The sequence below is a fragment of the Melospiza melodia genome, unplaced genomic scaffold, assembly GCF_035770615.1.
Source record: "Melospiza melodia melodia isolate bMelMel2 unplaced genomic scaffold, bMelMel2.pri scaffold_32, whole genome shotgun sequence".
NCBI lineage: Eukaryota > Metazoa > Chordata > Aves > Passeriformes > Passerellidae > Melospiza > Melospiza melodia.
Genome location: NW_026948638.1, coordinates 8,241,941 through 8,269,640, shown reverse-complemented (window position 1 = coordinate 8,269,640; position 27,700 = coordinate 8,241,941). Strand labels below are relative to the sequence as shown.

General features: G+C 47.6%; 1 protein-coding gene across 1 annotated transcript; it reads right to left on the bottom strand.

Annotated features, from left to right (window-relative positions):
* Positions 1-12,010: 12,010 nt before the first annotated feature.
* On the bottom strand, positions 12,011-12,946 carry LOC134434145 (olfactory receptor 14J1-like). The gene has a single exon (XM_063182834.1). The coding sequence runs from the start codon at positions 12,944-12,946 to the stop codon at positions 12,011-12,013; it is 936 nt and encodes a 311-aa protein (XP_063038904.1).
* Positions 12,947-27,700: the final 14,754 nt, after the last annotated feature.

Genomic DNA, 27,700 nt, shown 5'->3' with positions numbered 1-27,700 from the left:
GATAGTGAATTTATCCCTGACTGGAAAAAAAGATTTTGAGGGTTTTTAGAATGGAGCTTCAGGGGGCAAGATGGAGGAATCTGGGCATGCCCAGCCTTTCTCCTTCTTCTTCTTCTTGGCCTCCTTCTTCGGCTGTGATGCTGGCACTTTTAGATTGGTTTAGAGTAAAAGCTCACTGTCTAACGTAGATGATAGGTATTGAAAAGTAATTGTAAATATTGTACAGGTAGTTTTTAGTATAAAAAGATAACACCGCCCCGGGGCAGGCAGAGTGCCTTAGACTGTCTTGCTGAGCGGACCCCAGCAGGTCAGGAGAAAAGATTTTATGGTTAAGATACAATAAACAACCTTGAGACTGAGAAATGAAGAGCTCTGACTCCTTCTTCGACCACCGGGCTGGGAATAGAGACTTTCTTATTTATCTCGGGGTCACTCTGACCAGCTAGAGACCCCGAGAGCATGAGTCCATCAGACAAAATTTTGAAGATTGGGTCCAAAACATAAATATCCTTGTTGGCCATGTTTTCTTGGCCAAGAAATCCTTCAAAGCTCTTGTAACTACAAGTCTTGCGGCCCTGTGAGCCATGCGGTGGAGATGTGAGCCCAACTCACCCTTCCTGCCTATGCAGAAGAGAAGAAAAAGCAATGGCATCATCGAAAAAACTCAGAGGTCCTCTATCTAGCTCATTCCAAACTCCTTCAAATTGCCAAAAGTGTGATTTAGCTACAAATAGATGACAAGGACTCTTAGTGCTGGCTCTTTGACTCCACAGCAGCTGCTTTAGAATCTTTCACATAACCCTGTGTAGTTATATGCCAGAAATGTATCATTTGAAGAAACTTTCCCAGCTGACTTGAATGAAGGCTTGTTTGAAGGGTATTTGAGGAGAAAGGCTCCCAGCAGAGGTCTGGGCTTTGGCCTAGCTGTGTCCCCTGCTGACTGTGAAGTGTGCCATCAGCTGCATGGCTATCTGGGCTAAAAATATCATCGAGTCACTTGGACTTGCTCTTTATGGCCTATAAAAGCTGGACCCACTTTCGGGGCAAATTTGGAGACTTCATCTATGGGTGGATGAACCACCTAGGATTTTCCCAGCTGTCACAGACATGTTTTTTTTTAAATATTTTTCTTTAGGATTTTTTCCCTTTTGAGGAGCTGAGGCCTCAGAAACAGAATGCAAACAATGGTTATCTGCTGCTGTGGAATACAACAGGTGGATCTGTTACTGGTCCTCTGTAGATGCTTGGATTTATTGACCAGTCCTCTCTGTCTGAGCCAACTGCCTTTGTTATTCAGTATTTTCAATTCTTAGCTTAGCTAGCTTCTGAGGAAACCTTTCCTTCTATTTCTTTTTAGTATAGTTATAATGTAATATATATATCATAAAATAATAAATCAAGCCTTCTGAACATGGAGTTAACATTCTCATCTCTCCCTTCACCTGAAAACCCCTGTGACCACTGTCACAGATGGTAACCCTTGAGTGAATGAGGAAGAAATTCATCAAATGGTGAGACAACCAGAGGAGCATTGCTACATTTGGGTAAAACCTGGGTATGTGGTATTGATGGTCACCTCACAAGTGACCACAGAAGTGGATTCTAGCCAGGAGCTGAAGAACTGAGGATCCTGATTTGACAGAGTTCACAGCAAGGCTGACCACAAAAAGAACCTTTTTGAAAAGCCTCCGGGAAGATGTTCGGACAGCCTAGAAGGACCAAGAAGTTGGCCAGAGCATGCTGGACACTGTCACAAGGTACTGTTAGCTTTTCCCTTCCTGATGATGCTGCGATTCACAGATTGTGGCTGCACATGTGGGGGACCTCTCCCCCAGAGGCAGATGTTCATTTCTCCCCCTCAGAGGGGAGACTTATTCCCCTCTGGCAAAAATGGGATGAAGAGGATGGAATTCTCCTGTTGGAGAGGCATTTCTATGAGTTTTTTTGATGGGCAAAGTTCACTAATGTGCTCTATGCCCTTGATATGTTTGTATGGGAATGCATGGAATCAATTTTCCAAGCCGTTTTGAACTGTGGATTCGGGTATCGCCACATTTATCCAGTGTTCAGGGCACTCTTCCCGGTTTTGAAACAGAGCCAGCCTTTCCCTGGATTACCAACTGCAGGAGGCAAGCCCCATTTCCCCCAATTCCCATGGGAGAAGGTCCTTTGGGGGAAGCCGATCTTCTGCTTTCCAGCCCCCCTGACCCATAGCAGGGGGGTGAAGTCTTGTCTGTAGCTGAAGAAGTGTTTTTCCCTGTGTTTTCGGAGCATGCTCAGATGGAGCCGCTTTTGCCCCCGCCCCTGTTGCTCTCAGAGGGGGTTTGAGTGGGCTGAGCCGCCCCTGGAAGCTCTGCAGGCACCACCCCGGCTGGCCTCTTGGACCCTGCCCTGCTCAGACCTGGGGGCGGCATCGGTGCCCGAGGTCCCACCTCCTGAGTTTGCGGGTCTGCCCCAACCCTCCCCGCGGGTGCGGGTGCTTCCCCACGTGGCCCCTCCGGCAGCTGTCGGTCCAGTAAAGTCTGTGGGCGCGGCAGCCCCGCCTGCACCTGCAAGCTCAGAAACACTGCTTCCCACTGCTGCACCAGTGTTGCTAGGCAACAGCGATCCAGTGCCGCTTCCGCTGCTTCACGCCACTGCACTGGTGTTGCTAGACAACAGCGATCAGGCTCAGCTTCCGCCACCTCCCGTGGCTAAAAGTGTGTTTCTAGGTGATGCACTCAGTGACAATGGCGGTCGCCGCCAGCATGTGTCCGAGGCTGCGCCACTTGCGGATACACCAAGAGCCGATGCCGTGTGGGTCCCCGCAGCTCTGCTCACGGTGGCCCCGCCTTCACCCGCAGCACCAATGCCGGAGGTTGCAGTTGAGACCAGCGACCCGGTGCTGCCACCGCCACTCCCCCCCACGCCATCTGCTGTGACTGCACTCTCTCTGGCCTTGCTGTCCCCACCGGCCGCCCCGGGAGTTCTGCCACCTTCAGGGACTCCATCCTCCGTGTCTGCGTCAGAGGCTGCCCTGGAACCGGTGGATTGCTCAAGCTCAGACCGTCCCGGGCTGTTTGCCCTTGCGACAGCGGCTTCAGCGGCCGGCCTCTCCTTCCGTGGAGAAGGCATGGCTCAACAGCTGAGTGCGGGTGCAGCCCGGCTGCCTTCTTTAAAGCTCAGTGTTCTTGGCGGGTTGGGGGGTGTTTGGTTGGTTGTTTCCCCTTGGGGTGTGCGAATCTCCCTGCCATCCCTCACGTGCCCCAGTGGCAAGGGGGAGGTGGGTCCTGAAAGTTCTGCCTTTGGTCCCCAGCCCAGATGGGGTGGGGGTGGTACTGGGAGGCAGATGGGAGGAACACCTGTTGCATTTGCATTGCAGAGGCAGAGGGAATGGCAGAAAGCCATCATTGCTTGTTTGCTGTAGGGAACAAACATTCCCAGACCCAAGCTGGAGATTCTTGGGACAGCTTCTGTCCCCCCACCTATTGCCGGTATACATAGGTGATTTTGGGGGATGGAAGTGTTTGGTCACTTGTTCTGCCATTGCACTGGCAGTGTGGTACCGGGCTGTGACAACACAGAGCCCACAAGGTGGGCTGGGCCTGGGCTGTTTGGTTCGGTTCCCTGGGCCAGGGCCACTGCCCGGCCGGCTGCTGGGTTTGGGGGCTTTGCTTCTCCCATCAGGACCTGGACCACTGTTCTGTGGGGCAGGTCTGGGGTTCCTGATCCTTCCACGTGGCCCAGGGCCCCCTCAGGGCCTCTCAGGCTCCTCTCTGCTGCTGCTGCTTTTTCCAGTAAAAAAAAAAAAGGAGTTGAAAGAGCTAGTAGCAGCTCAAAAGCATTGAAGAGCCAAAACTTACAAGTAGTTCAATAAAGGGGTGTGGCCAAGGCATTCAAGAAATTTTCTCAAAATTGTTTTTAACTGTCAATGGATTCTTGAAAATCATTGATTATTTTTCTTTAGCAATTTGTTATTTCAGGATTCTGCAAGCCTATTTCAGGACCAAAAGAGACTTTCAGAAATGTCAAAGAGGAACATCTTCAGTCCATGGACTTTCTCCTGAAACTCACCTCTTTGGAGTTGAAGCAATGAATTTCTTTGCATTGTTTTTGCATTTTCTTATATTGTAAGATTGTTTTAGTGATATGATAGAATTTTATGTTCTACAAGTGAAGAATTTCCCTGATCATTCCACATCAGCACTTGATTGAGGTTTTTCATTGGCAACAGATAACCCATCAAGTGTTTGTTCTTTCCTCTGCATGGGTACAGCATACGAAATTACAAACACTTTTCTTTTTAATTTAACTAAAATAAAAAGGGTGATATGTCACAGACATCTTTTATGAAAAATCTTTTCCTTAGGATTTTTCCTCCTGAGAAGCTAAGAGGCCTCAGGAACAAAATGTAAACAATGGTTATCTGCTGCTGTGGAATGCGACAGGTGGATCTTTGATTAGCCCATGTTGGTTGTTTCTAATTAATGGCCAATCACAGTGAGCTGGCTCAGACAGAGAGTTCGAGCCACAAGCTTTGGTTATCATTCTTTGCTATTCTATTCTTAGCTAGCCTTCTGATGAAATCCTTTCTTCTATTCTTTTAGTATAGTTTTAATATAATATATAAAATAAAATAATAAATCAAGCCTTCTGAAACATGGAGTCAGATCCTTGTCTCTTCCCTCGTCCTAAGACCCCTGTGAACACGGTCACTGTGACAGGCTGCCGGAGAGACAGGGTGACTGGAGCTCTGCCAACCCCCAACCCGGGCACAGGCAAACCGGGGGCATTTCCGTGGCACCCCTGCCACGCTTCCCCTCCCCCCTGCCGACCCCCCCTTTGTCACTCCCTCAGCATGGGGGACTTGGTGGCACTGCAGGACCCTTCTCTGTGCCATCCCTGAGGTGACACCTGTGCTTTTTCTCACTGCCACCCACCAATTCATCACCAGTGCCCCAAAACAGGGGGTGGCCCACATCCTATGGTGGGGGAGTAGGGACAACAACAGTTTTGGGGTCTCCCTCACCACTTCCACCCCCCAAGGATGCTGTGCGACTCTGCACCCCCCAGCTCCTCCTCCTCCTTCACCTATGCCCCAGGAGGTGATGCCACTGCTCCCACTGGGGGACACACCAGTGACACTGAGGGGACAATGTGGGTCACCTCTCCAAGGGACTGTAGGGTCACAGTAGGCTCCTGGAGTCCCCATTATGTGACAGCTGGGGGGACTGGGATGCTGTGGTGACAATTTTGGGGGTGGGTGCTCATTTTTGGGTCTCCAGAGTGGGCTCCAAATCCCCTGTTGTCACCACAAAGTCATCTCTCCAGACCTTGCCTCAGTTTCCCTCTTGCTCTGCAGGGACCATGCAGAGCTGATGTTCTGGAATTGGGTTTATGTTGGGGGATTTTGGGTTGGGGGCTACTGGGATGGGCTGGTGGGACAGTGTGCCAGGGTATGGCCAGGCTGGTGGTCATCTGGGGTGGGGGCTGGCCAGGCTGGTGGTCTGCAGGGCCAGGGGCTGTCCAGACCAGTGTCCAGCTGGGATCCATTGTCCCGTGTCCATCTGGACCAGTGTCCAACCTCTCCTGCCCCCATCCATCCCATACTCTCCGGCCAGGGCCACTCCTCACTGCAGAGGGGACAAGACCCTCAGTCAGTGCCCAAATGACCCCAAACCCCATCCCAGAAACCCCACCAGGCCACCCAAACTGAGCCCCAGTGCCACTGGTGTCCCCTGGAAGCCAGGCCAGCTCTGGAATTCCTGGAAAAGGAGATCCACAGTCCTGGACTGGGGACTCAAGGGCATCCAGGATAGTGAGCACTGAGTCCATGTGGCATGGGGGGACAGTTAGGAACACAGCTGGGGACATGCCTGGGTGGACGGGGGTGGGGGGTGAAGGGGGTGTAGGGGTGGGGAGAGGGTTGGAGGGCAGGATGCACCCAAAACTTCACCAAGTCAAAGGGGAGGATGCTCAAAACTAGGGGAGGGAAGGATAAAAGAGAGGGAAAGGACCCAAAAAGGGGGAAAAGGACCCCAAATAGGGGAAGAGTGACCCAAAACAGGAGGAGGACCCAAATGACAGGGAAAGGATCCAAAACAGGGAGGAAAAGACACAAAATAAGGAGAAGGGATGCAAAAGACGAGGAAAGGATCCAAAACAGGGAGAAACATCTCAAAGTGGGGGAAGGACACAACATCAGAGGACAAAGGGTATCATGGGCATGACACTCTTCCTGCACTTGCAGGACTGCCCTTAGTGGTGGCTCCGTTGGTGTCTGGTAAGGGTAGACCTCTGCGAGAAGCTCTTGCCACACTCAGAACACTCATAGGGCCTCTCCCCCGTCTGGATGCACCAGTGGCTGATGAGAGCAGCATTCTGCTTGAAGCCCTTCCTGCAGTCAGGGCAGTTGAAGGGCCTCTCATCTGTGTGAAGCTGCTGGTGCAGGAGGAGAAAGTAGCTGGTCTGAAATATCTTCTTGCATTTAACACATTCATAGGGCCTCTCCCAAGTGTGGATCCTCTGGTGGCCAATCAGGTGGGACTTTGACATGAAGCTCTTCCCACACTGCCCACATCTGAAGGACCTCTCCCCAGTGTGGCTTTGCTGGTGGACAATGAGTTCAGACCTCAACCTCAAGCTCTTCCCACACTGCCCACATTTGTAGGGCCATTCCAGCCCTGTGTGGACTTGCATGTGGCAGGTCAGGTGCCTTATCCTTCTGGATAACAGGGGGCCCATTCTTCTCCTGACCCATCTACCAGCCCAGGAGGACAGCTGTCCTGAGGACAAGTCATCTTCCCACTAAAGACTGAGGCAAAGAAAGTGCTAAGCACCTCTGCCTTCTCCTCATTTGCAGTTACTAAGTTTTCTCCCTCATTCAATAGAGAACAAAGTTTGATTTTACTCTTCTTTTTGCTCTTAATATATTTATAAAAACATTTTTTATTATGCTTTACAGAAGTTGCCAAATTAAGTTTGAACTGAATTTTGGTCTCCCTAATTTTTTTCTTATGCACCCTAGCAACCCCCTTAAATATTTTCTGAGACCTCACCCTCCTTCCAATGATGATACATCCTCTTTTTATTCCTAAGTCTCTTCAAAACCTCCTTGCCCATCCTGGCTGGATGTTTGCCTTGTTGACTCATCTTTTGACACACAGGGTTGGTTGGACAGTTGGTTCCTGTGCCCTAAAGATCTCTGTTTTGAAGCACATCCAGCTTTCCTGGACTCCTTTCTTTTCAAGGACTATTTTCCAAGGAACTCTCTGAATAAGTCTCCTAAACAGGCCAAAGTCTTCCCTCGGGAAGCACAATGTGAAAGTCTTATTGATGTTTATCCTGATTTCACCAAATATTGAGAATTCTATAATTTCATGATCACTGTTCCCCAAGCGGCCTCCAACCACCTCATCTCCACCCAGCCCATCTCTATTCTCAAAGAACAGGTCGAACATGGTCCCTCTCCTGCTGGGCTCATTTCCAGCTGTGACAAAACGTTGTCCTCCCAACACTCTAAAAGCTTGGAGACCGCAGTTGAGTTTTACTGCTCCAGAGGCTTGTTCAGCCTTCAGCTCTTCAGTTCAGGAATTCAGTGTCCCAGGGCTCATTAACATCCTGAGCACCTTAACAAGTTAAGCCTCTAGGAATAATTTGATTTCAATTTCCAAATAATCTGTGGTTAATTTGACAGATTTCGGAAGTGTAATCAAACTGAATGTATTCTATTTAAAAGAGAGTGAGAAAAGATTTTTTATGTCCTGTTTAGATTTCTTTTTCCCGTTAATTCAATTATATATGCAATCTTCAATTGACACTGAATCCAAGTACCTCCTCATGCAGTTTGAATAGATGTGGAAATCAAGACCCTTCATGGCTGACAATCAATCAGACTCTGTCCCTGCCCCCACTCCACCATTTCCCCCATCCAAGCCCTGGCACTCAGAGCAGCCTTGTGCAAATCTGAGCTCCCTCCAGCCCAGGCTGCACCTGCAGCTTTCAGCTCCTTGGCTCCAACTCCCACTTGCTTTCCTTGGAGAAGGAGCTGCCCGAGACACAGAGGGATGTTCATTTATTGTCAGCCAACAAAGCCAAGGCAAGGCACAGCTCCATCAAATGTAAAAGTCATTCTCCCTGGCCTTGCCCTGCCCCTGATCCCAACAGCCTGTCCTGTTTCCTTCATCCCTGCATTGCCAGGGACTTTCTAGAACAAGGGAGCTCCGCTCTGGATGTGGAGGGAGATGCAAGTGCCACCACTGCATTGGGAACAACAACTCATCAGGTTTCTCCTTTGGGGGTCAGGAACTGGTGAGACTCGGAGGCACAGAAAGTTTCTCTTCATGGCCAACAGACCACAGTTGAACAGGACACAATTTAATAACAATCACGCTCTTCCCTGAGCTATGCGCTATGTCTCAGCAGTGTCTGATTAGTCCACCATCCACAAGTGATTTCCATACTAAAATTACTTTCAGACAAACATAGTTCTATGATAGATACAAACACAATTAAGTTCTTGTATCAGGATTCTTGTCCTGGAGTGGGGGCAAAACAGCTCCAACACTTCCTGATTTGCAAAGCTGTCTGTGGTGGATAGAGAAGGGAGGTCAGGCTGCTCTTGGTGTTGAGGAAATTCTGAAAGCAGTCTGACTCATTTCATCTCCTCATGCCCTGGCTGATCTCCCCTCTTTCCCCTTCCATCCATTGGCTTTTGTCTCCCCCCAGCCCCCAGGGAAGAGCCTGGCTCTGTGTTCTCCATCCCCTCCTCGCTGGCACTGCCAGGCTGGGATGAGGAGCCCCTCAGCCTTCCCTGCTCCAGGCTGGACAAGCCCAGCTCCCTCAGCCTCTGTTCACAGCCCAAGGGCTCCAGCCCCACCTTGGAGGTCCTTCCCAGACCCTGCTCCAGCTGCCAGACATCTTTCCTGCCCTGGGCAACCAAAACCAGGCCACAGTGACCTGGATAATCCCCGTCCTTGATGTCCTGGTCACACAGCCCTGGCCCCTTGTCCCCATGTCAGGCTCTGGGGTGGATCCTGTGGAACATCCTTTGGTGGAGGCTGTGGCTCCAGGTGGCCGGGGGGATCCTGGGGGACAGGGACCCTGCTGGGCATGAACAGCATTGGACTTGTTGGGAGAAACTGTGAGGGGGAGCTGGAGCGGAGTGACGAACCCAGTGACCTGACACAGCCCTGCTGGGATGTCACACAGCCCCTGTGTGATGTCACAGCCTGCTCTGTGAGGTCACAGCCCATTCTCCAATGTCACCGAGCTGGTCTCTGATGTCACAGCCAACTCTGTGATATCATAGTCTGCTCTGGAATGTCAGACCTCTTCCCTGTGATGTCACATCTGGCTCTGTTATGTCACAGAGGCAGTCTATCTTGGCATAGCTCCTCAATGACTCCACATAACCCACTCTGTGGTGTCACACAGCCCACAGCCATCCTCATGTTACCGTAAGATAAATTATCTACACCAGCTGAGCTGACACAAGGACATTATTCTCCAAAACCCCAGGCCTATGGAAAGCACACAATGCCCATTGTGTGAAAAGGGGAACTGGAAGTTCAGCAGCCTCAGTGTCCTGCCAGCTCAGCCAGGCCCACGGGAACACTGGGATCCACGAGCACCAGAGACCACCAGAGAGATCACCAGGACAGAAGAATGCATGGGTAAAGGGGAGGGGAAATATGTTAATGATTTTGGGGAAATGATTATCATATGTATGTTTAGTCCAGGACAGTCAATGAATTTGTGAGCAAAATACAGAAAATAAACAGAAACTTTCCTGTACTCAGTACACACAGCTTTGGGAGGATCTATCCCCTGTGCATCCCCCTGAATAAAGAATGCTGCTTCTTTATGCTACATTGGTGTTAAGGAGTTTTCTGTTTTACTGAATTTTTGGTAACGCTCCCACTGCCAAGGAAAGCTCTGTCTCCCACTGTTCACAAACAGAGAAGGGCTGGTGGCAGATGTGGGTCTCGGAGGCTGCCTGGGGCACAGTGACCATGAAATAATAAAGTTTTCCATGTTCTGCAAGAGAAGGAGGGGCAGCAACAAAATTTCTGCACTTTAATTAGGAAGGGCAGGTTTGGCCTATTAAGGATGCAGATTTGGGGAATACCAAAGAAGGTACAGATTTTTTTTTTTTTTTTAAGAAACAGCCCTTAAAAACAAAGGGGTCCAGGAAGGATGGACACATTTCAACAAAGTAATCTTAAGGGGGAAGGAGCAGCCTGTCCCAGTGTGGCAAAAGATGAGCTAGTGAGGAAAATGACTGGCCTGGCTGTCCATGGATCTTTGGTATGAACTTAAGGGGAAAAAAGAGGATGCATCATTTTGAAAAGACAAACAGGCAACTAAAAAGTATTTAAGGATGTTGTTAGGTTATGCAGAAAGAAAAGGAAAGAGGTGAAAGCTCAAGTAGAGCTTAATCTGGCCACTTCTGTGGAAAATAATAGGAAATGTTTATATAAATAAATTAGTAGCAAAACACCAGATAAAGAGAACCTCCACTCTTTATTTGGATGCAGTGGAGAATAGAGTAACTAAAGAAAGGCTGAACTGTTTAACATCTTGTCTGTCTCAATGTTCAATATTAGAACAGGTTGTCCTCAGGACAAGTGTTCTCCTGAGCTGGTAGATGGGCGCAGGGAGCAGAACAGCCCCCTGGAAACCAGGAGGAAGCAGTTGCTGACCTGCTGAGCCACTCAGATGCCCACAGTTGTATGGGATCAGATGGGATCCATCCCAGGGGCATGAGGGAGCTGGTGGATGAGCTCCCCAAGCTGCTTTCCATCATTTACCATCAGTGCTGGCTCAGCAGGGAGGTTCCAGAGGACTGGAGGTGCCAGTGTGAGCCCATCCCCAAGAAGGGCTGGAAGGAGGAGATTGGGAACTCCAGGCCTGTCAGCCTGACCTGGGTGCCTGGCAAGGTTATGGAACAGATCACCTTGAGTGCCATCCCAGGGCATCCACAGGATGGCCAAGGGATCAGAGCCAGCCAGCATGGATTTAGGGTAGGCAGGTCCTGCCTGACCAACCTGGTCTCCTTTTATGACCAGGTGACCCACCTGTGGATGTGGGAAAAGCTGTGGATGTTGTGTGCCTGGAATTCAGCAAAGCCTTTAACGCTGTCTCTGACAGCATTCCCTGGAAAAGCTGCAGCCCACGGCTTGGGCAGGTTCCCTCCTTGCTGGGAGATTTAAGAGCTGGCTGGAGGCTGGGCCCAGAGAGTGGTGGGGATGATGCTGCACCCAGCTGATGTCCAGGCACTGGTGGTGTCCCCCAGGGATCTGTGTTGGGCCCAGTCCTGTTTAATATCTCCACTGATGATCTGGGTGATGGGATCAAGTCCACCATTCAGAAATTACAGATGGCACCAAGATGGGTGTGAGTGTGGATTCTGTGGGAGCATAGGAGGGCTTTGCACAGTGACCTGGACAGGTGGATCCAGGGGACGAATTCAATAAAATCAGGTTTAACAAGACCAAGTGTTTGGTCCTGCACTTTTGCCACAACAACCCCTGCAGCACTACAGGCTGGGGAAAGAGTGGCAGGACAGCAGCCAGGCAGAAAGGGACCTGTAGGGACTGATGGACAGCAGGCTGGACATGAGTGTGCCCAGGTGGGCAAGAAGGCCAATGGCTCCTGGCCTGGATCAGGGATGGTGTGGCCAGCAGGAGCAGAGCTGCTGTGCCAACACTGATCTGCCCCCAGCTCTGCACACAGACATTGCTGCTGCAACTCCAGAGTAGGGAACACAAGGGCATCTCTGGAAAAAAACTTGGCTGGGAGATCCATTAGTTCCTTTAAAGCCACCAAGAGTGCAGCCCCTCATTGACACAGTCTCTGGCCACAGGGAAGGTGGAGACACACAAAATGAGAAATGGCAAAAACAATGACATTTCTTTGTGGACAGTATGAAAAACTAATACAAAGGAAAAAGAACAAACCATAACCAAAGCAACAAGAAGTATGAAAGATGTCTTTTAGTACAAGTGATTGGCAGAAATTGACCTGCATTTTAATGTCCCTGAAACCATCCAGTCATCAGTCTCCACACTGCAGCCTTGAGCTCCTGGTTCCTCAGGCTGTAGATGAGGGGGTTCAGGACTGGAGGCACCACCGAGTACAGAATTGACAGGGCCAGATCAAGGGATGGGGAGGACATGGAAGGGGGCTTCAGGTAGGCAAACACTGCCATGCTGACGAACAGAGAGACCACGGCCAGGTGAGGGAGGCAGGTGGAAAAGGCTTTGTGCCGTCCCTGCTCAGAGGGGATCCTCAGCACAGCCCTGAATATCTGCACATAAGAGAAAACAATGAACACAAAACAACCAAATTCCAAACAGATTGAAAACCCAAGGAGCCCAAATTCCCTGAGGTTTGAGTGTGAACAGGTGAGCTTGAGGATCTGGGGTACCTCACAGAAGAATTGGCCCAGGGCATTGCCATGGCACAGGGGCAGGGAAAATATAGTGGCCGTGTGCATGACAGCAGTGAGAAAGGCACTGGCCCAGGCAGCTGCTGCCATGTGGGCACAAGCTCTGCTGCCCAGGAGGGTCTCGTAGTGCAGGGGTTTGTAGATGGATACGCAGCGGTCGTAGCACATAAAGGTCAGGAGGTAATACTCTGATCCAAGAAAGAAGAAAACCAGAAAGACCTGAGCAGCACATCCAGTGTAGGAGATGTTCCTGGTGTCCCAGAGGGAATTGTGCATGGCTTTGGGGACAGTGGTGCAGATGGAGCCCAGGTCAGTGAGGGCCAGGTTGAGCAGGAAGAAGAACATGGGTGTGTGCAGGTGGTGGCCGCAGGCTACAGCGCTGATGATGATAAGGCCGTTGCCCAGGAGGGCAGCCAGGGAGATGCCCAGCAAGAGGCAGAAGTGCAGGAGCTGCAGCTGCCGCGTGTCTGCCAATGCCAGCAGGAGGAAGTGGCTGATGGAGCTGCTGTTGGACATTTCCCGTGCCTTTGCTTGGGGATCTGTAAAAAAAGTAATCATGGAATAATTGGGTTTGGAGTGGACTTTAAATATCCCAGCACAGCCTGGGGGCACTTTTCCCCTACTCCCTGCCAAGGGCTCTGCTGCCTGGAGCTGTCCCTGCCAGCAGCTGCTTCCCTGTGCCCAGGGCTGGGCCCTGCCAGTGCTGCCAGAGCCCAGCCCGGCCCTGGGGGCTCAGCTCTGCCCTGCAGACCCCTGCCAGCTCAGGCACTGCCCAGGGGCAGCTCTGGCTCTGCAGGCTCTGATGGCAACATCAGAGCAACCCTGAGGACGCTGGATAAACGAGACTGATGCAGCTTCTAAGGGGCCCTGTGCTAATTTCTGTCACTGCCTTGTTGAGCAACATCTGAGAAAAATTTTTTTTCTCATGCTGGATTGACAGATGAATATCTGTTTGCAATTTCCCATCAAGGCCACCCAGACCAGTAGTTTAAAAAAGCAGGATTTTCCCTTTTATGCTGCTCCTGCCTTGCTCCGCTCCCTGTATAATCTACTTGGAAATGTTCTGCAGTTAAATGCCATGCTGGGAGCAGTCCTGAACAATGCAGAATCCTCACCACACCATGAGAGCCCTCCCAAGCCTTAGCAGCTGTCTCTGTTCACCCAGATCTTGTCCCCCAGTGCTGGGAGCAGCTGCCAGGGCTGGCTGAGAGCTGTCCCTGGCAGGCAGCAGAGTCCCTGCCCCAGCACAGCGCCCTGGGTTGCAGGACCCTGCTCTGCAGGACAGCCCAGGGCACCCCTGGCAGCTCTGCACAAGAGACAATCAGAGAATGTACTCACAGAGTCTGCAGGCATTGGGATGTTCCAGCTTTGGGAGATGGCTCCAGGAGCTGCAGCTGCATTCTCCTGCAGCCAGAGGTTCCTGTGCCAAGGGCTGGCAGTGATTCTACCCCAGGCACTTCTCAGCACCTTCCCAGCCCTGACTGATTGAAGCTCTCTGTGCTTCTGTGCCTCTATGCTGTGCCCAGAGTGGCTGCAGGCAGTGCCCCAGCCCTGCTGGGCTGGCAGAAGAGGTGCTCATCAAGAGAAATGTGCTTTTGAAGCTTTGCTTGGTTACCAGGAGCTGCCTCTGTGCCAGGAGCCCAGCCCAACTCAGCAGCACAGACACAGCACAAAGACTTTAATGAGCCTCTGGGGCTTTGTGCTCAGGCCCTGAGCATCAGTCCCTGAGAGGGAGCTGAAGAAACCTCTCCAGAACTCCAAGGCAGAATCGAACTCCAAAGTTTCTTGGACTTTTAATGGGTCCCACTGAGGAACACAACTGAGAAAGTGTCCCCAGGCCCCAGGCAGAGCAGAGAACTGCAGGCAGTGATGACAGGTGGGGACAAAGAGAAGCCAAGTCTTGGTGCCCTGGGGCACAGCAGCATGGTCTGTGCCACCAAGGGCTGGGAGAAGAAACCTTCTTCTGAGGCACTGGGGCTTTCTGGCACAGCCCAGCCAGGCTGGGCACAGTCAGCCCCTTGTCCTGCCCTCAGCATCCCCCATTAGCCCACATCCCAGTGGCCTCAAGGATCTGCTGGAAGGTGTCCCTGGGGAGCCTTGCTCAGGAATGGCCCTGTGGGGACTCCTTAATGCTCCCTGCAGGGACCGCAGGTGTTTCAAAGGACTTTGGGTTTGGCTTTTGCCTTGGAGTCTCTGAGAGGTTTGTGCAACCATGGCCTCCAATTATCTGCTTTAATTAGTCCCTGGAGAGGCTTTGTGAGTAACAACACTCAGTGGGGCTCATTAATGCCTCAAGGTACTTCAGTTATTTTAAGGTACTTGGTATTTCCCTTCTGATACAGACTCTGTGAAGTGTTTGTGCAGTCATGGCCCCAGTTATCCGCTTTAACGTGTCCCTTGAGAGCTTTGTACAGACACTCAGTGAGGCTCATTAATACCTTGAGATACTCAAGGTTTTTAAGGTACTTTATGGATTTAAGGATAGTTTTAAGTACTTTTAAGAATTTTCCTTCCCACACCGAGTCTCTGAGAAGTTTTTGTGCCATCCTGGCCTCCAATTCTCTCTTTCAAGAAGTCCATGAAGAGCCTGTGTTGGGTATCTTCCCCCTTTCTCTTTTACAACAAAGATGGAAGTGAAAGAATTTTTAAGACTTTCTGAAAGCATCCAAACAAACATGGGACAATCACAATACAACAACAACCACTAAGAGAATTAATAATCCTGTTTTAGCTAGACATCATCCAACCCTTCAGTTCCTTGTATTGGAAGAGTTTTTTGAACTAGTCTTTGTTTTCCACTTGAAGCTTCTTGAACTCTTCATTCAGTACTTGAATGCTCTTGTGGATTGACTCACTGTGGCTGCAGAGGTTCATGCATCACATGCCCTCAGAGTGTACTCGGCCATGCCCATGTGCCCAGAGTAAAAACTCTATCACTGTTCTGCAAGGTGGCATGTCAGATGGTCTCTATGTCTGAGAGCTGGCCACTCAATGTGTGGGACATAGCACAGTTTTGCTTACTTAAGAGGCACCCAAGATGGTCTAATTGTCCTAAAGCTTTTGCTGCAGCCACCCAAGGTAGTCCAAATTGACGGTGCTGCCATCTGATACCTGGATTGGAGCTTGCAATGCCATCTCTTTGATATCATCCAATACTTCTCTGGGGATGCCTGCTGCTTGATCAGCTGGTAGGCTGTGTTGTCTTTCTCCAGCTAGATGGTTGATTGTCAATTCCACCCTTGCATCATTATTAGCATAGTCTGCTATTAATTAATTAAGTAAACACTTCCATCCCCCTTCCCCCAGGGTGTATTCTGTAGGTGATAACAAAATGGTCATAATATATTTTAAATCAGGGAGTTAGGGTATGTGCTGTAAACATGGCTGTCATTAGCCCATTAAAACAAACTAAGTCCTTCCTATGCTCTTTAGCTGCTTGTGAAGATCCTTGATTTCCCCATAAACCAGTGGCTGAGACCTGGGATTCTGCCACCTTCCTTCATAACATATGGGTGCAACGAGGAGTTTCCTAACTATTTCCCAGTCTCCTTCCTTAATTAGATGGTGGACTTCTAGGGTGGAGTTCTGGAGGCATGGCCCAGGGTGAAGGTGGAATAATTGGCAGTGGGGGCATGACCCACAGTCGAGGCGGTAGAGTCTAGAGGTTCGTTCTGAGTGGAAGAGAATGTTGTGATAGCAGGAAGTGGAGGAGCCAAGATGGCAGGAGGGTGGTCAGGCCACATTCAGGCTCCTTCCATCTCGAGTCTCCAGGTCACAGTGCTCCAAGAGGGTGTGTTCATCACCATCTTGGAGCATGGTGGAAGGTCCAAGAAATGCAGGTTTGAGAGGAGGTCCTGAGTTAGGAGTTACCAATGGATTGAGTTTTCAACACACCGCTTGCTGGTGAAGGGTCTCAAGAATGGTGTGGGAGATGGGGAGTATGTGGGGTGCAATGGGGTCCCTTTAGATTGAAAGGTTGTACAATTTAACTCCCACTGAGTCCCAAAATTTGGTAGTATAGATTTTTTTCAGCAGGGGCATCTGGAAAAATTTTAATGATCCACCTCACAATTGATTTAAATTTGCTCTTTGTAAATATTTTGTCATGATCAGTGAGAATTAACAAAGCATCCATATATGCTCCTTTCTACTTTGGACATCTGGCTGCCCATTTTTCTTTTTATCCGCCTTAGGGGGAACAGCCACTGAACACTCCAATTTCATAATGGGATGTGGGCTCATACTATAAAAACACAGCGGCAAAATGGGCAATAAATGTCTTGCATTTCCACAAACCCACCTGCAATCCTTCACCGGTGAAACCATCGTTGTCCCTGCAGATCCTGGCCAAGGTCCCTCGAAGCAATGATGAATCTGCCAGGCTGGCACAATCCAGAATTACAGGGGACACTGGCCTACCCACCAGTTAACCCCAGCTGACATGATTCAATGTCAGGGTCCCTGTTTGGGTGCCAAAAGTCACAATGAGGGTGACTGTGACAAACCTTTCTGGTTCCCCAACTTCAGGGCAATGGTGGTGAAAATGAAAAGGACCAGATGCTGGGGAAGATTTAACAGGAAAGACTTATAAATATGATCACCTGGCAAAAGATTTTGAGAATATGGAAACTATAAGTGAGATTGAAATGAAAGCAAGCTTTGAGACACCAAGCCTTAGTTACTGAACAAATGGAAAACAATGGTATGGCTTGCTGAAAGTAATCTTCTTTTGATGAAACAATACCCTCTGCTTGCAGACAGGTCCAAGGGTCAGAGCAGACCCTACTAGCTTGGCAGAGGGGGTCCAAAGAGTAGTTTTTAGGATTTAAAATGTAACACAGTATGGTAATGTAATGATTCTTATAGGCTGTATGTAAATGCTTAAAGATTTGTATCTTGTACTAGATTGGTTAGTGAAAATTAGAATATGCAGCACAAAAGAAGATTTATTGTATTGTAATGGGAACTCCCCTCCTCTTTTGGGTATCCATTTTCGGCACCTCTTTCGAGCCCTTCTTATGGGCCTGCTCCGAGCTGTGGCTGGCAGCTCCAAACAAGGCCCCTGCACTCACACCCATTGCAATAAACCACAAGTTCCAAGACCTGACTTCAGAGATCTCTTGCCTCTGTCCGTCCCAACTCTCCTACACCCCGATGCTTCTACAAGCAGGATCAATGGAGTTGCCCAAAAAAACCTTTAATAACAGGGTGAAAAACAATAAACGTGGAGAAGTCAAGCACAGTACGAGGGGTGAGATCCAAAGATCTGAGATAAAGGCGAAGCAACAATATATACACTTGGGGGTAGAACACTCTAGAACAAAAATCATAGACGGGAAACAAGTAACCAATAGGGGAGGAGTACTTTGACAACTTAGCATAACAACACTAACGGCATATGAGGGAACACTCAAACTCACCCTAAGTTAAACGAATGATTCCCAGGGCTTGAAACTTGCGCCCAGGTCTTCCGGGGTAAAATCTATCTGACTCTGAGTTACAGCTGGGCTAACTCCCACACCGCTGCTTTGCTCTGGCCCCTTGGCACCATGTGGCCCAACAGAGCCACAATGATGTCCTTGGTTCCACGAGGCCCCACAGTGTCACAATGGTCCCTTGGATCCATGGTGCTCTGCAGTGTCACAATGGCCCCTTCATTTCACAAGGCTCCCAAATGTCACGTTGGTCTCCATAGGAAGGATACCATGGAGCCCCCATGTTTCAGGAGCTGATGAACAGCAACCACCAGAGGTCAAGGCAAGCCTGATCTGTCTGTTCTGGCAGGTTTGCTTGGAGCAACCCTTGGATATTCGGAATTATGAAAGTGGAGTCCTAATTTCAGACATTTGTGGCAGGAGAAGGATGATTTTTTCTATATAAAGCAAAGCACAGAGTCTTTTCCATTTGATAGTGGAGCCCTGGAAAAAGTTAAAGATAGAATCTAAAATGTTAAGCTTTGTGTTTTCCCAGATCAACTGCATCTGCGTAAGCAGTATGATAAATTACAGAATTGTTAGATGGGATGATTGTTTCGTAATTAAATATAAATATTATATAACCATAAGAAGAATAATGAGAAACTATTTTGGAAATTCAGAGGGGGGCTGAGCTTAGCTGAAATCTATGTATACAATAGAACAATATAAGTTTAACAATTAACATGAAAGTTATATAACGATAGAGTATAAAACATGATCATTTTGGATGTATGGTCGGAATCAGATTTGGGTAATACCCCAATTCCCAGAGCTCTTAAATAAAAAGCACCGCATATAATCCCTACGTGATTATGTGTTTTTGAACGCTAACACAGGGCTTGGTACATAGGTGAGTTCTGGCACTCAGGAGTTAAAGACCAGCCAGACCTGTCTGTCCTGGCAGCTTTTGTCCAGCAGCAATCCTTGGATACACAGAAATTTGGAAGTGGAATACAAATTTTGGCCATGGATACCTGGAAAAAATGGACAGTTCTTTTCCATACAAAGGAAAGCCCAGAGCCTCAGTGTTTCAGGGGCAGATGGGAGTGGCCTTCCACATTCCAAGGTCAGCCAGACTGTTCAGGTGACCCCGGGAGAACAAGGCAGCCATATCTGTTTCATGTTCCCTTGCCTCCGCATGGCCCTGCAGTGTCACAATGGCTCCTTGCTTCCATGAGGCCTTGCAGTTCCACAATGGTTCTCTGCTTCCATGATGCCCTTAGGTGTCATAATGGCCCCTTGATTACAAAAGTCCTTAAGCATCTTAATGGTCTTCAGGTTTCCACAAGGACCCACAGTGCCATAATGGGCTTTGAGTTCCATGAAGTCCCGTGGTGTCCAATGGTCCCTTGGTTCCATTGGGGCTAGTAGTGCAACAATTCCCTTGGTTCCACAAGTTTCCATAGTGTTACAATGGCCCCTTCCTTCCATGAGGCCCTGCAGGGTCACAATGTTCCTTTGGTTCCATGGGGCCCCACAGTGTCACAATGGTCTCTGTGATTCTATGGGGCCTTGCAATGTCACAGTGCTCTCCATGGATCCATGGTGCCCTGCAGGATCACAATGGCCCTTTGGCTCCACGAGGCCCTGAAATGCAGCAATGGCCTCTTGGTTCCACAAAGCCCCGCTGCTTCTCACTGGCCCCTTGGGACCGTGCAGCCCAACTGGGCCACACGTTCTTGGTTCAGACTGAGACAGAGTAAAGATCCATTCTGAATTAGGTGAAGTGTCTAAGAAAGGTGAAAAGTCTGTGAGGCCAAAGCTGAAGGAAAAACTCGCATGCCGAGACAGCAAGGAGACAGAGAAAGAAAAACAGAAAAGACCACAAGGTCCATTTGCCCCCGACTTAGAAATTCCTTTGATAAAGAAGAACTGGTGCTAAATGTCACACAGAATGAATATGTATGAACTTACTGTGAAACTGTATGCATATGCATTTAGAAGGGGGATAAAAGAAGACCCGAGGTCTTCAGAGGCACGCATGCCTTGTTGGGGGACTTGCGTCCGGCGCGCGCCGTAAATAAACATACTGAGCTTTATAACTTTTATAAAGTTGTGAAGTTTCTTCTTTCCTCCGCAAAACATTATGGCGAGCCAGCCAGGAAATCTCTGTCCCCGCAGGGGCAGGGGGGATAGACGGACCTCCGAGGCGTGCCCTAGGATTTTTTCCTGGTGGAGCTCCGCTCGTCTCAACTTGCCACCTGCGAGGACAGACAATGACCTGCTGGCCTGCGGAGGAAGATACGGTATGTACTGAGGGGCCCTGGGGGAGGGAAAGGAGAGCAAGAGAGTAAACCACCCAGAGATGTCTGGGTTCAGCTGATAGAGCAGCTGTATTAGAGATGGGGTTCATCGTTCTGATAGAGCAGACTGCAAGCGGTTCTGGGGGTGAGCCGGGTGAACCCGTGTATGTTTATTGGGGGTTCATAGTTCTGATAGAGCAGAACTGTTGAGCCCGTGTGTTCTTTGTTTGTATGTGTGTGTGATGTCCGAACACTGTGTTGCTGTATGGTTAATGTGTGCATTGTGTGGTCAGTGCACTGTGTTTGTAATCGTGCAAGTGTATAAGTGTATAGTGTATAAAAGAGAATAAATCTACAGTGTAGAGGAGTCAGTACTACCCGTGTTTGAAGCAGCCGAGTGAGGCCTGAGGCGCCGGCTGCAGCAGGCTGCGGGGGCAGGGACAAAAGTGCCCCGCAGAGAAGCGAGTAGAAGAATTTCAGTGATGGTATTTATCGTGTTTAAATGTAGTGATTTGTGTAGATTTGGTACATTTCAACCGTGAGTATGAGTATGAGCTCAGAGAGTTCCTTTGCCTTAATTGTTTGATTTTGATTGTGTACAAAAAAATTGATGTGAGTAAATTCTGAATTATAGTATGCTATGTTGTGTGGAGAAAAGCGAGCACTTTGAGAGATATGCCCTTTCCCAGTGGCTTTGTGTAGTGATTTTCTTCCGCTGCATTTTGGTAATTTGATTCTCAGATTGTATAGTAGTGTTTGTGGAGATTTTAAGATTTTGTTGCAACAAGAGTGGCATTTTACATAGGAGAACTATAGTACGGTAATTTATGCTTAATTACGATAGAGTTAAAGGAATTCCAAGAATTCCCCCCCTCACAGCAATTCAAGCCTTGGCTCTAGCGAATTTAAGATAAAGGGGGGGTGCAGGTGCGAGTGTTTGTGTCTGTGGGCATATCAGAGTTTCGGCTGTGACTAACACAGCCTTTTTGCAAAGCAGTAAAACAAATGTAAGTAGACACAGGGCTTAATTAGATTGTGGAAGAAGAGAACTAGAAAAGACTGATATTTTGTTTGATCAGAATATAGTGTCTATGTCACGTTTTTGATTAGCATGCTGTGTGAGGTGACAGTGGCTGTCCCCTGGGCACAGGGACAGCTCTGGCTGCCCCGTCTCCCCAGGGAACACGGGAATGGCCTGTGAGCGAAAGCTGGATGTGCAGTTATTATTGCAGTGCGGTGTTTATGAGAAACACTGGTTTTGCTGTTCTAATAAGTGTCAGGGCACATGTAAATTAGAGGTTTCTGGTCAAGCACATTCAGAACCTAAGGTCTTAGAACTTGTGTGTGGGAACCACATCTGATACCTGCCACCTGGAGCTGTGTGTATAGGAGGAAAGTTGAGAAACTACTGTGAAGGTCTGTAAAAAGATTTGAGTGGAAGCGAGATAGGGCAAGGAGAAATAAATAATGAGAACTGACCAGAGCAAAGAGGTTCCTAAATTAGCCCCTTTTGGGAGGGGCTCACTGGGAGAAGGCTGCCAGTAGGAGCAGCTCATAAAATAAAAAGATTTATAATACTTCATTGCTGTTAGTACTGTTTTAAAATAGGAGGATAAATGGGATAGAGTTTTGTATGCTGAAATGTCTTTGTGTTTTAAGAAATCACCCAGATTTCTTGAAGAGGGAAAACAAGGCAAAGAGAAAGCAAATCAAACATGTTGTTCAGCATGGAGCATAAGATAGCGACGTATGAAATCAGGCAAAGATTATCGTGCTGAAATGCAAAGCAATCACAGTTCGCAAAATGAGTACATATGATTTGCTAAAGGCTCCTCCCAAAGTAAGGGAGGAAGGGTAAAGATGACCTCCCCAAAAGGGAAGAATTTTTGTTGACACAAGGGCCATATATTCAGTTTTAAATAAAACTTTAGTACCTGTGGAGAATGTTTATGTTGCAGTGTGGGGAACAACTGAACAACTGGCCAGTCTGAGAAGGCATACTTGTGCAAACCTTTAAAGTAATATGTGTACTATGTGTACCTAAAAGCTTTTGTACAATTCGCTCAATTTGCTAAACATTCTCAAATGAGAAAGTTACTCTGGAGGCAAATGATATAAAGATGTTAGGCTTAACATTAACAGACACTGAAATTAAGAAAGACATTAGTAGGGAGATATTAGAATAAGTAAACAAGTGTTTTCAAGGGTATGGGCCTCTGCGGTACCAGGGAGAGTGAAAGATGCTCCCCCATGAGCATCAAGTTTAAGGAAAGAACACAACTAGTGAGAACTGAGTAGTACCCTCAAAAGGAAAATAAGGAAGGAATCAGCCCAATAACTGATAGTACTGGATTAAGGGCTGTCAATAAGATAACACAGAATTTATACCCTGTGGTAGCAAACCTTACTGACTTGTTTAACACCTGAGCTAACCTGGTTCACTGTTTTAGGCCTAAGAGATGCCTTCTTTTGCCTCCCTATCCACGAAGCCAGCCAGGAAATTTTTGCATTCAAACTCAAGCTCACATAGTCCATGTGCCTGAAGGCTTCAAGATTCCCCACTCCGATTGGAGAACAGCTTGCAACGATCTTCTAGTAGCCACTCAGACGAGGGAAGCAAGAGAAGCCTGGACGGTAAGCCTTTTGAATTTCCTAGGACTCCAAGGATGCAGAGTCTCAAATAAAAGGCACAGGTAGTTAAACAGAAGGTAATCTACCTGGGGTAAGAAGTGAGTGCGGAGCAGCAGACTTTAAAGCAAAGAAGCCATAGGCCAAACCCTGAAAGAACTCCGAACCCTCTTAGGCATGGTAGGGTAGTGCCAGCTGTGGGTTTATAATTATGGACTGCTCGCCAGACCCCTCTATGCTCTTATTGCCAATGGAAACAGAGATCTCCAGTGGACACAAGACACCACATGGGCCTTTTGCCAGCTAGAGAGAGTGCCCTCATGTCAGCTCCAGCTTTGAAACTTCCAGATGTAAGTAAACCATTCTTTCTATTTTTCCCACGCAAGGAATTGCCCAGGACTTGGCTCAGGACTTGGACCCTTACTGAAGGGCAGTTGCTTACTTCTCTAAGCAACTAGATGCAACAGCCAAAGGATCGCCAGGTTGCCTCAGAGCTGTAGCAGCAGTCGTGCTGAATATCCAAGAGGCATGCAAGTTTACCCTGGGACAAAAATGACTGTGCTAGTGTCCCACACAGTGTCCACAGCACTGGAAGTAAAGGGTGGCCACTGGCTCTCACCACAGAGGTTTCTGAAATACCAGGCCATCATGGTAGAGCAAGACAATGTAGAGATAGTGGTGACTAATATTGTCAAAATCCAGCTTCTTTTCTCAGTGGAATCAAGGAGAAGCAGTACACCATAGTTGCCTAAAGACCACTGAAGCTACCTACTCCCGCTGCCCAGACTTAAGGGACGCTCCTCCGGACGATGCAGAGACCTGGTTCACTGACAGGAAAGCGACATTGCAAAGTTCACAGTGACTACCTGCAGAGAGGTAATCGAGTCTAGACCCTTACCAACAGGTACCTCTGCGCAGAAGGCTGAGATAATTGCCCTGACCCATGCCCTGGAAAGGGCAAAAGGGAGGAGAATAACCATCTACACAGACCCAAGGAATGCATTTGGAGTCACATGCACATGGAGCCATCTGGAAAGAGAGGGGACTGCTGACCTCACAGGGAAAGAAGAGACAATCCAGCTGCTGGAAGCAGTTCAGCTGCCTGAAAAGGCATATTAAGGCACACCAGAGAGTGAGCTTAAAATTGGAGGAAAGAAATGAGCTGGCGGATGGAGAGGCAAAGAAAGCAGCAAAGAGTGAGGTACAGATTTTCCTCGAAGGTAAGCCATAATACAATAATACTAACCAAAAGAGACGTACAACTGCAAGGGGTGGGCTACCATTGAAAGAGAGCTAGTAATCCCTTCCCATTTTTGTGGTTACTAGTGAAGGAAGGGCACTAGAAAACACACTAGGGCCTAACTACTTAGAAGCCTTTTATAGAGTGTGGCTCCTTTTCGAAATGACCAAGGCTGCGAGTGATACAGAGTGCATTGAAATGAAGTGTTGACTTTGAAGCAGTAATTTCCACAGGCTTTCTAGAACACACATCTGATTGAAACAATCGTTGTATTGTTGTCAGGAATTTATATGCCACTATCACTCAGGTAAGCCGACAATGTGATCCTTGCCTCCAGACTAACCCCAAAATACCCCCTGGCCAAAACTCGATCAGACTGGGAGAGGCCATGGGCCTGTACAGCAGTGGCAAATTACCTTTTCAGAACTCCCAAGGAAAGGGGGGTATCAGTATTTACTGGTATTGATAGATACATTTTCAGGGTGGCCAGAAACATTCCCCACCAGAAAATTCAAAGCTCAAGAGGTGACCAGATTATTTTTATAAGGAATAATACCACGCTTCAGAGTTCCAGCCACGATATCCTCAGATAAAGAATCACATTTCATTTCCAAAATAGTGCAACAGATTAGTAGCCATCTGGGCATAGATCAGGAACTTCACACCCCATACCACCCCCAATCAAGCGGCCAGGTGGAGAGAATGAATCATTTGATTAGGCAGCAAATCATAAGACTGGGGCAAGAAGTTAATCTACCCTAGCCCAAGCTCTTCCACTAGCACTATTGCAAATTCAAACTAAATCTTGAGCTAAAGGAATGCTGAGTCCTTTTGGAATGACTTATAGAAGACCATATAGAATACAAAGGGAATGTCCAGAATGTCCACCTACATGGTGGCATTAAGCAAACAGTTCAGAGTAATTGAGAAACATGTGGCTGGAACTCGGAGCAGGGAGTTAGATAGCCTGGGGATGATGTATGTGTTAAGTCTCTTACAGAGAAGACTTCGGAACCACAGTGGGACAGACCACTGCGAGTACTTCTCACCACCTTCACTGCAATCAAAATCAAGGAGCAGAATGCCTGGATCCATCACTCTCAAGTAAAGAAGGCCCAGAAGCCCCTTAAGGAGTGACGCCAGGAGACAATAAACTGAGATTAAAACTTACTCAGGTAAACTGAGTATATTGCGGTCGGGAGTAGCTCATATTTTAGTTTGTAGAATTGTATTGTGTGTAATCATAACTGAAGTTTCAGAACTTGAGAGTACCTCTGTTCAAAGTAATGCTAAATGGCCTTGGTCCCTGGCATTTAATCAGTATACTGGATCCATAGGAAAACCTTCTGAGATAAAAGATTTAAACATATCTACTGTCGTAATCCACGAGAATCAGGTATGTGAGGAGCAAGAATGGCAAGAGCAGGAACTGTGGAATCTTCAAGGAATCAGAGGAGAAGAAATCAAAGTAGGGTGCCAGGTCATCAATAGGGTAGCTTATGAGAGACCAGATGTAATTAGTGTCTGAACCTCCCCTGGTGTATATGAACACCAGGAAGTCTGTGATAACCTAAGTGAATCAGACTGTTGGTGTAATTTCACCTTGATACAGCCTGTAGAAGTGACCTGTCTTTGAGCTCGAATTACTATCAGACTTTCATTTGAATTCAAAGTGGACTCTACACTTTTTACCACAGCAGGGCCTTATACACCCCATACTAGTTCAGACCCTACCCAAACTCCAAACTTGAACATAATGTAGTAAAGAATGTGACTGAACAACAGCTCCTTAGGTCATATTCCAAGCCGGTTGGCTGAACACTCAGGCAATGACTGGTAAAGGGTGCTGAACTGCAAGTGGTAAATTAACCCAAGCAAGAAAGGTGATTTTCTTTATTTATAGCTATCCCTTTTCCTACTGAGGTTTGGATCAGTGATTGTCCCAGTCTGAGGCAGGTGGATTCTGCTTAAAAGAGGTAGAGAGAGACTCCCCCTCAGAGCTCAGCAGCAGGCTGTAGGATTTTGAGCATCACTTTTGTGCTGAGTGTTTCAAGTAGCAGAAACCTGATCCCAGTTTCTTCTGAGACACTGCAATGAATTTAGGCTCTTCTCTTAGACTTCCCCTTCATTATTTACTTGAGGCTTGGACCTGAAGCTAAGGGCAAGGTGGGTGAGGTTTCGTAGACCAGGAGAGACATTCCTGCTTGCCACACATCTGAGAAATCAGGTGCTCTGGAGGGGGAAGGAGATTCCTGAGGTCTCTACATTTCAGAACAAACATCTGCCTCAAATATGACCTAAACCTCTGTCAGATACACTTGTGAAGTGTGTCTGAATTTGCAGTGTGAGCCCAGCACATCCCTCTGGCAGGGAGGGATGGTCATGGACAGAAAGCAGTTCCTGTTCCCCATAACAAACATCTAACTAGCATATTAGAGACAAGATTAAGAGTTTTAAATAGAATTGATTTAGAAGTACTGGTGAATAAACTGGCCACTGCAGCAAGTAGCCTAACAAAATTGAAGCAGCCTTTATAGTAATCTCTATTGGCATTAGGAACTAGCCAGTGACAGATTTCAAAAGTACTGCCAAAGTAAGGAAGTATGAAAAGGCCGGGGAGCAAGACCACACGTTGATAGTAGAAGCACTTAGTATAGTACAAGATAATGTGTCTTTAGCTTTCAGTTGTATACAAGCACAGTTATGGATACAAGCAACAGCAGCTCTGATCATATGGGAAAGGGGTGAAGGTAATTTTCCAGCTGAAATTCAAGAAATTGTGTTGGATAATGCAATTGATTTTGAAAGGAACTTTCAATCCTGGCAGACTATGGTGAATTTCACCTGTGATCCTGTTTCTAATCTGGCAACTGCCTTTGTGCTTACCATACATAATGCCGCTGTTTATGTTATCCATCCCATCATTGCCCTAGGATTAAACCATGAAAAAACAATACTCTATCCTTCAGAACATAGAGTGTGGGCACGAAAGATGAATGGAAAGTAGCAGACAGTAAACTTAAAATCCTGCATTACTAGAGAACAAATAAGATTCATTTGTGAAAGCAATACTATTAATGCTCAAAATGTGTGTTTAGACACTGAACAAAGTATTTGTCACTTTGAAATTCATCCAGTCACTGACCAAGAAACTGTGCTCGTATATACTAAAAAAAAATGTATGCTTGAGAACTGCTTGTGCTGCTGTACAAATTGATAGCAATGGTGTTATTCTGTCTAGTTGAAACCATTCTAATCTCTGTATTTGTAATTTTGTTAAAACTTTTAAGTGTGATTTTTCGTTTTTAGTACCAGTAACATCCCACCAGCTGATTTAAGCCAATTACACAATGTATCACAAACTGCCACCTACCCCTAGTAAGATAAACCTTACATTAGTAAAACAATTAATTAAGCACCAAGACCTATTAGAAAGCTTAAAAAGACTCCAAAGAAGCAGAAAGAAAACCTTAATTAGTGTCCAACATAATACAAAAGAGATAACCAGAGTTCTACAAAGAATAAAACAAAATATAGATCATCACTAGTGAGATGTGATCTTTGAGTAGTCACCAACTGCAAATAGAATCTTTAATAAGTTGTGCCATCCCATTGTAGTTTTACTAATATTAGTTGAAATAAGCTTAAGATAATCTATTATATTGTTAATTTAGAACTAAAA

Excerpts from the sequence above, each read along its gene's own strand:
- LOC134434145 (XM_063182834.1), bottom strand. The coding sequence starts at position 12,946 with ATGTCCAACAGCAGCTCCATCAGCCACTTCCTCCTGCTGGCATTGGCA.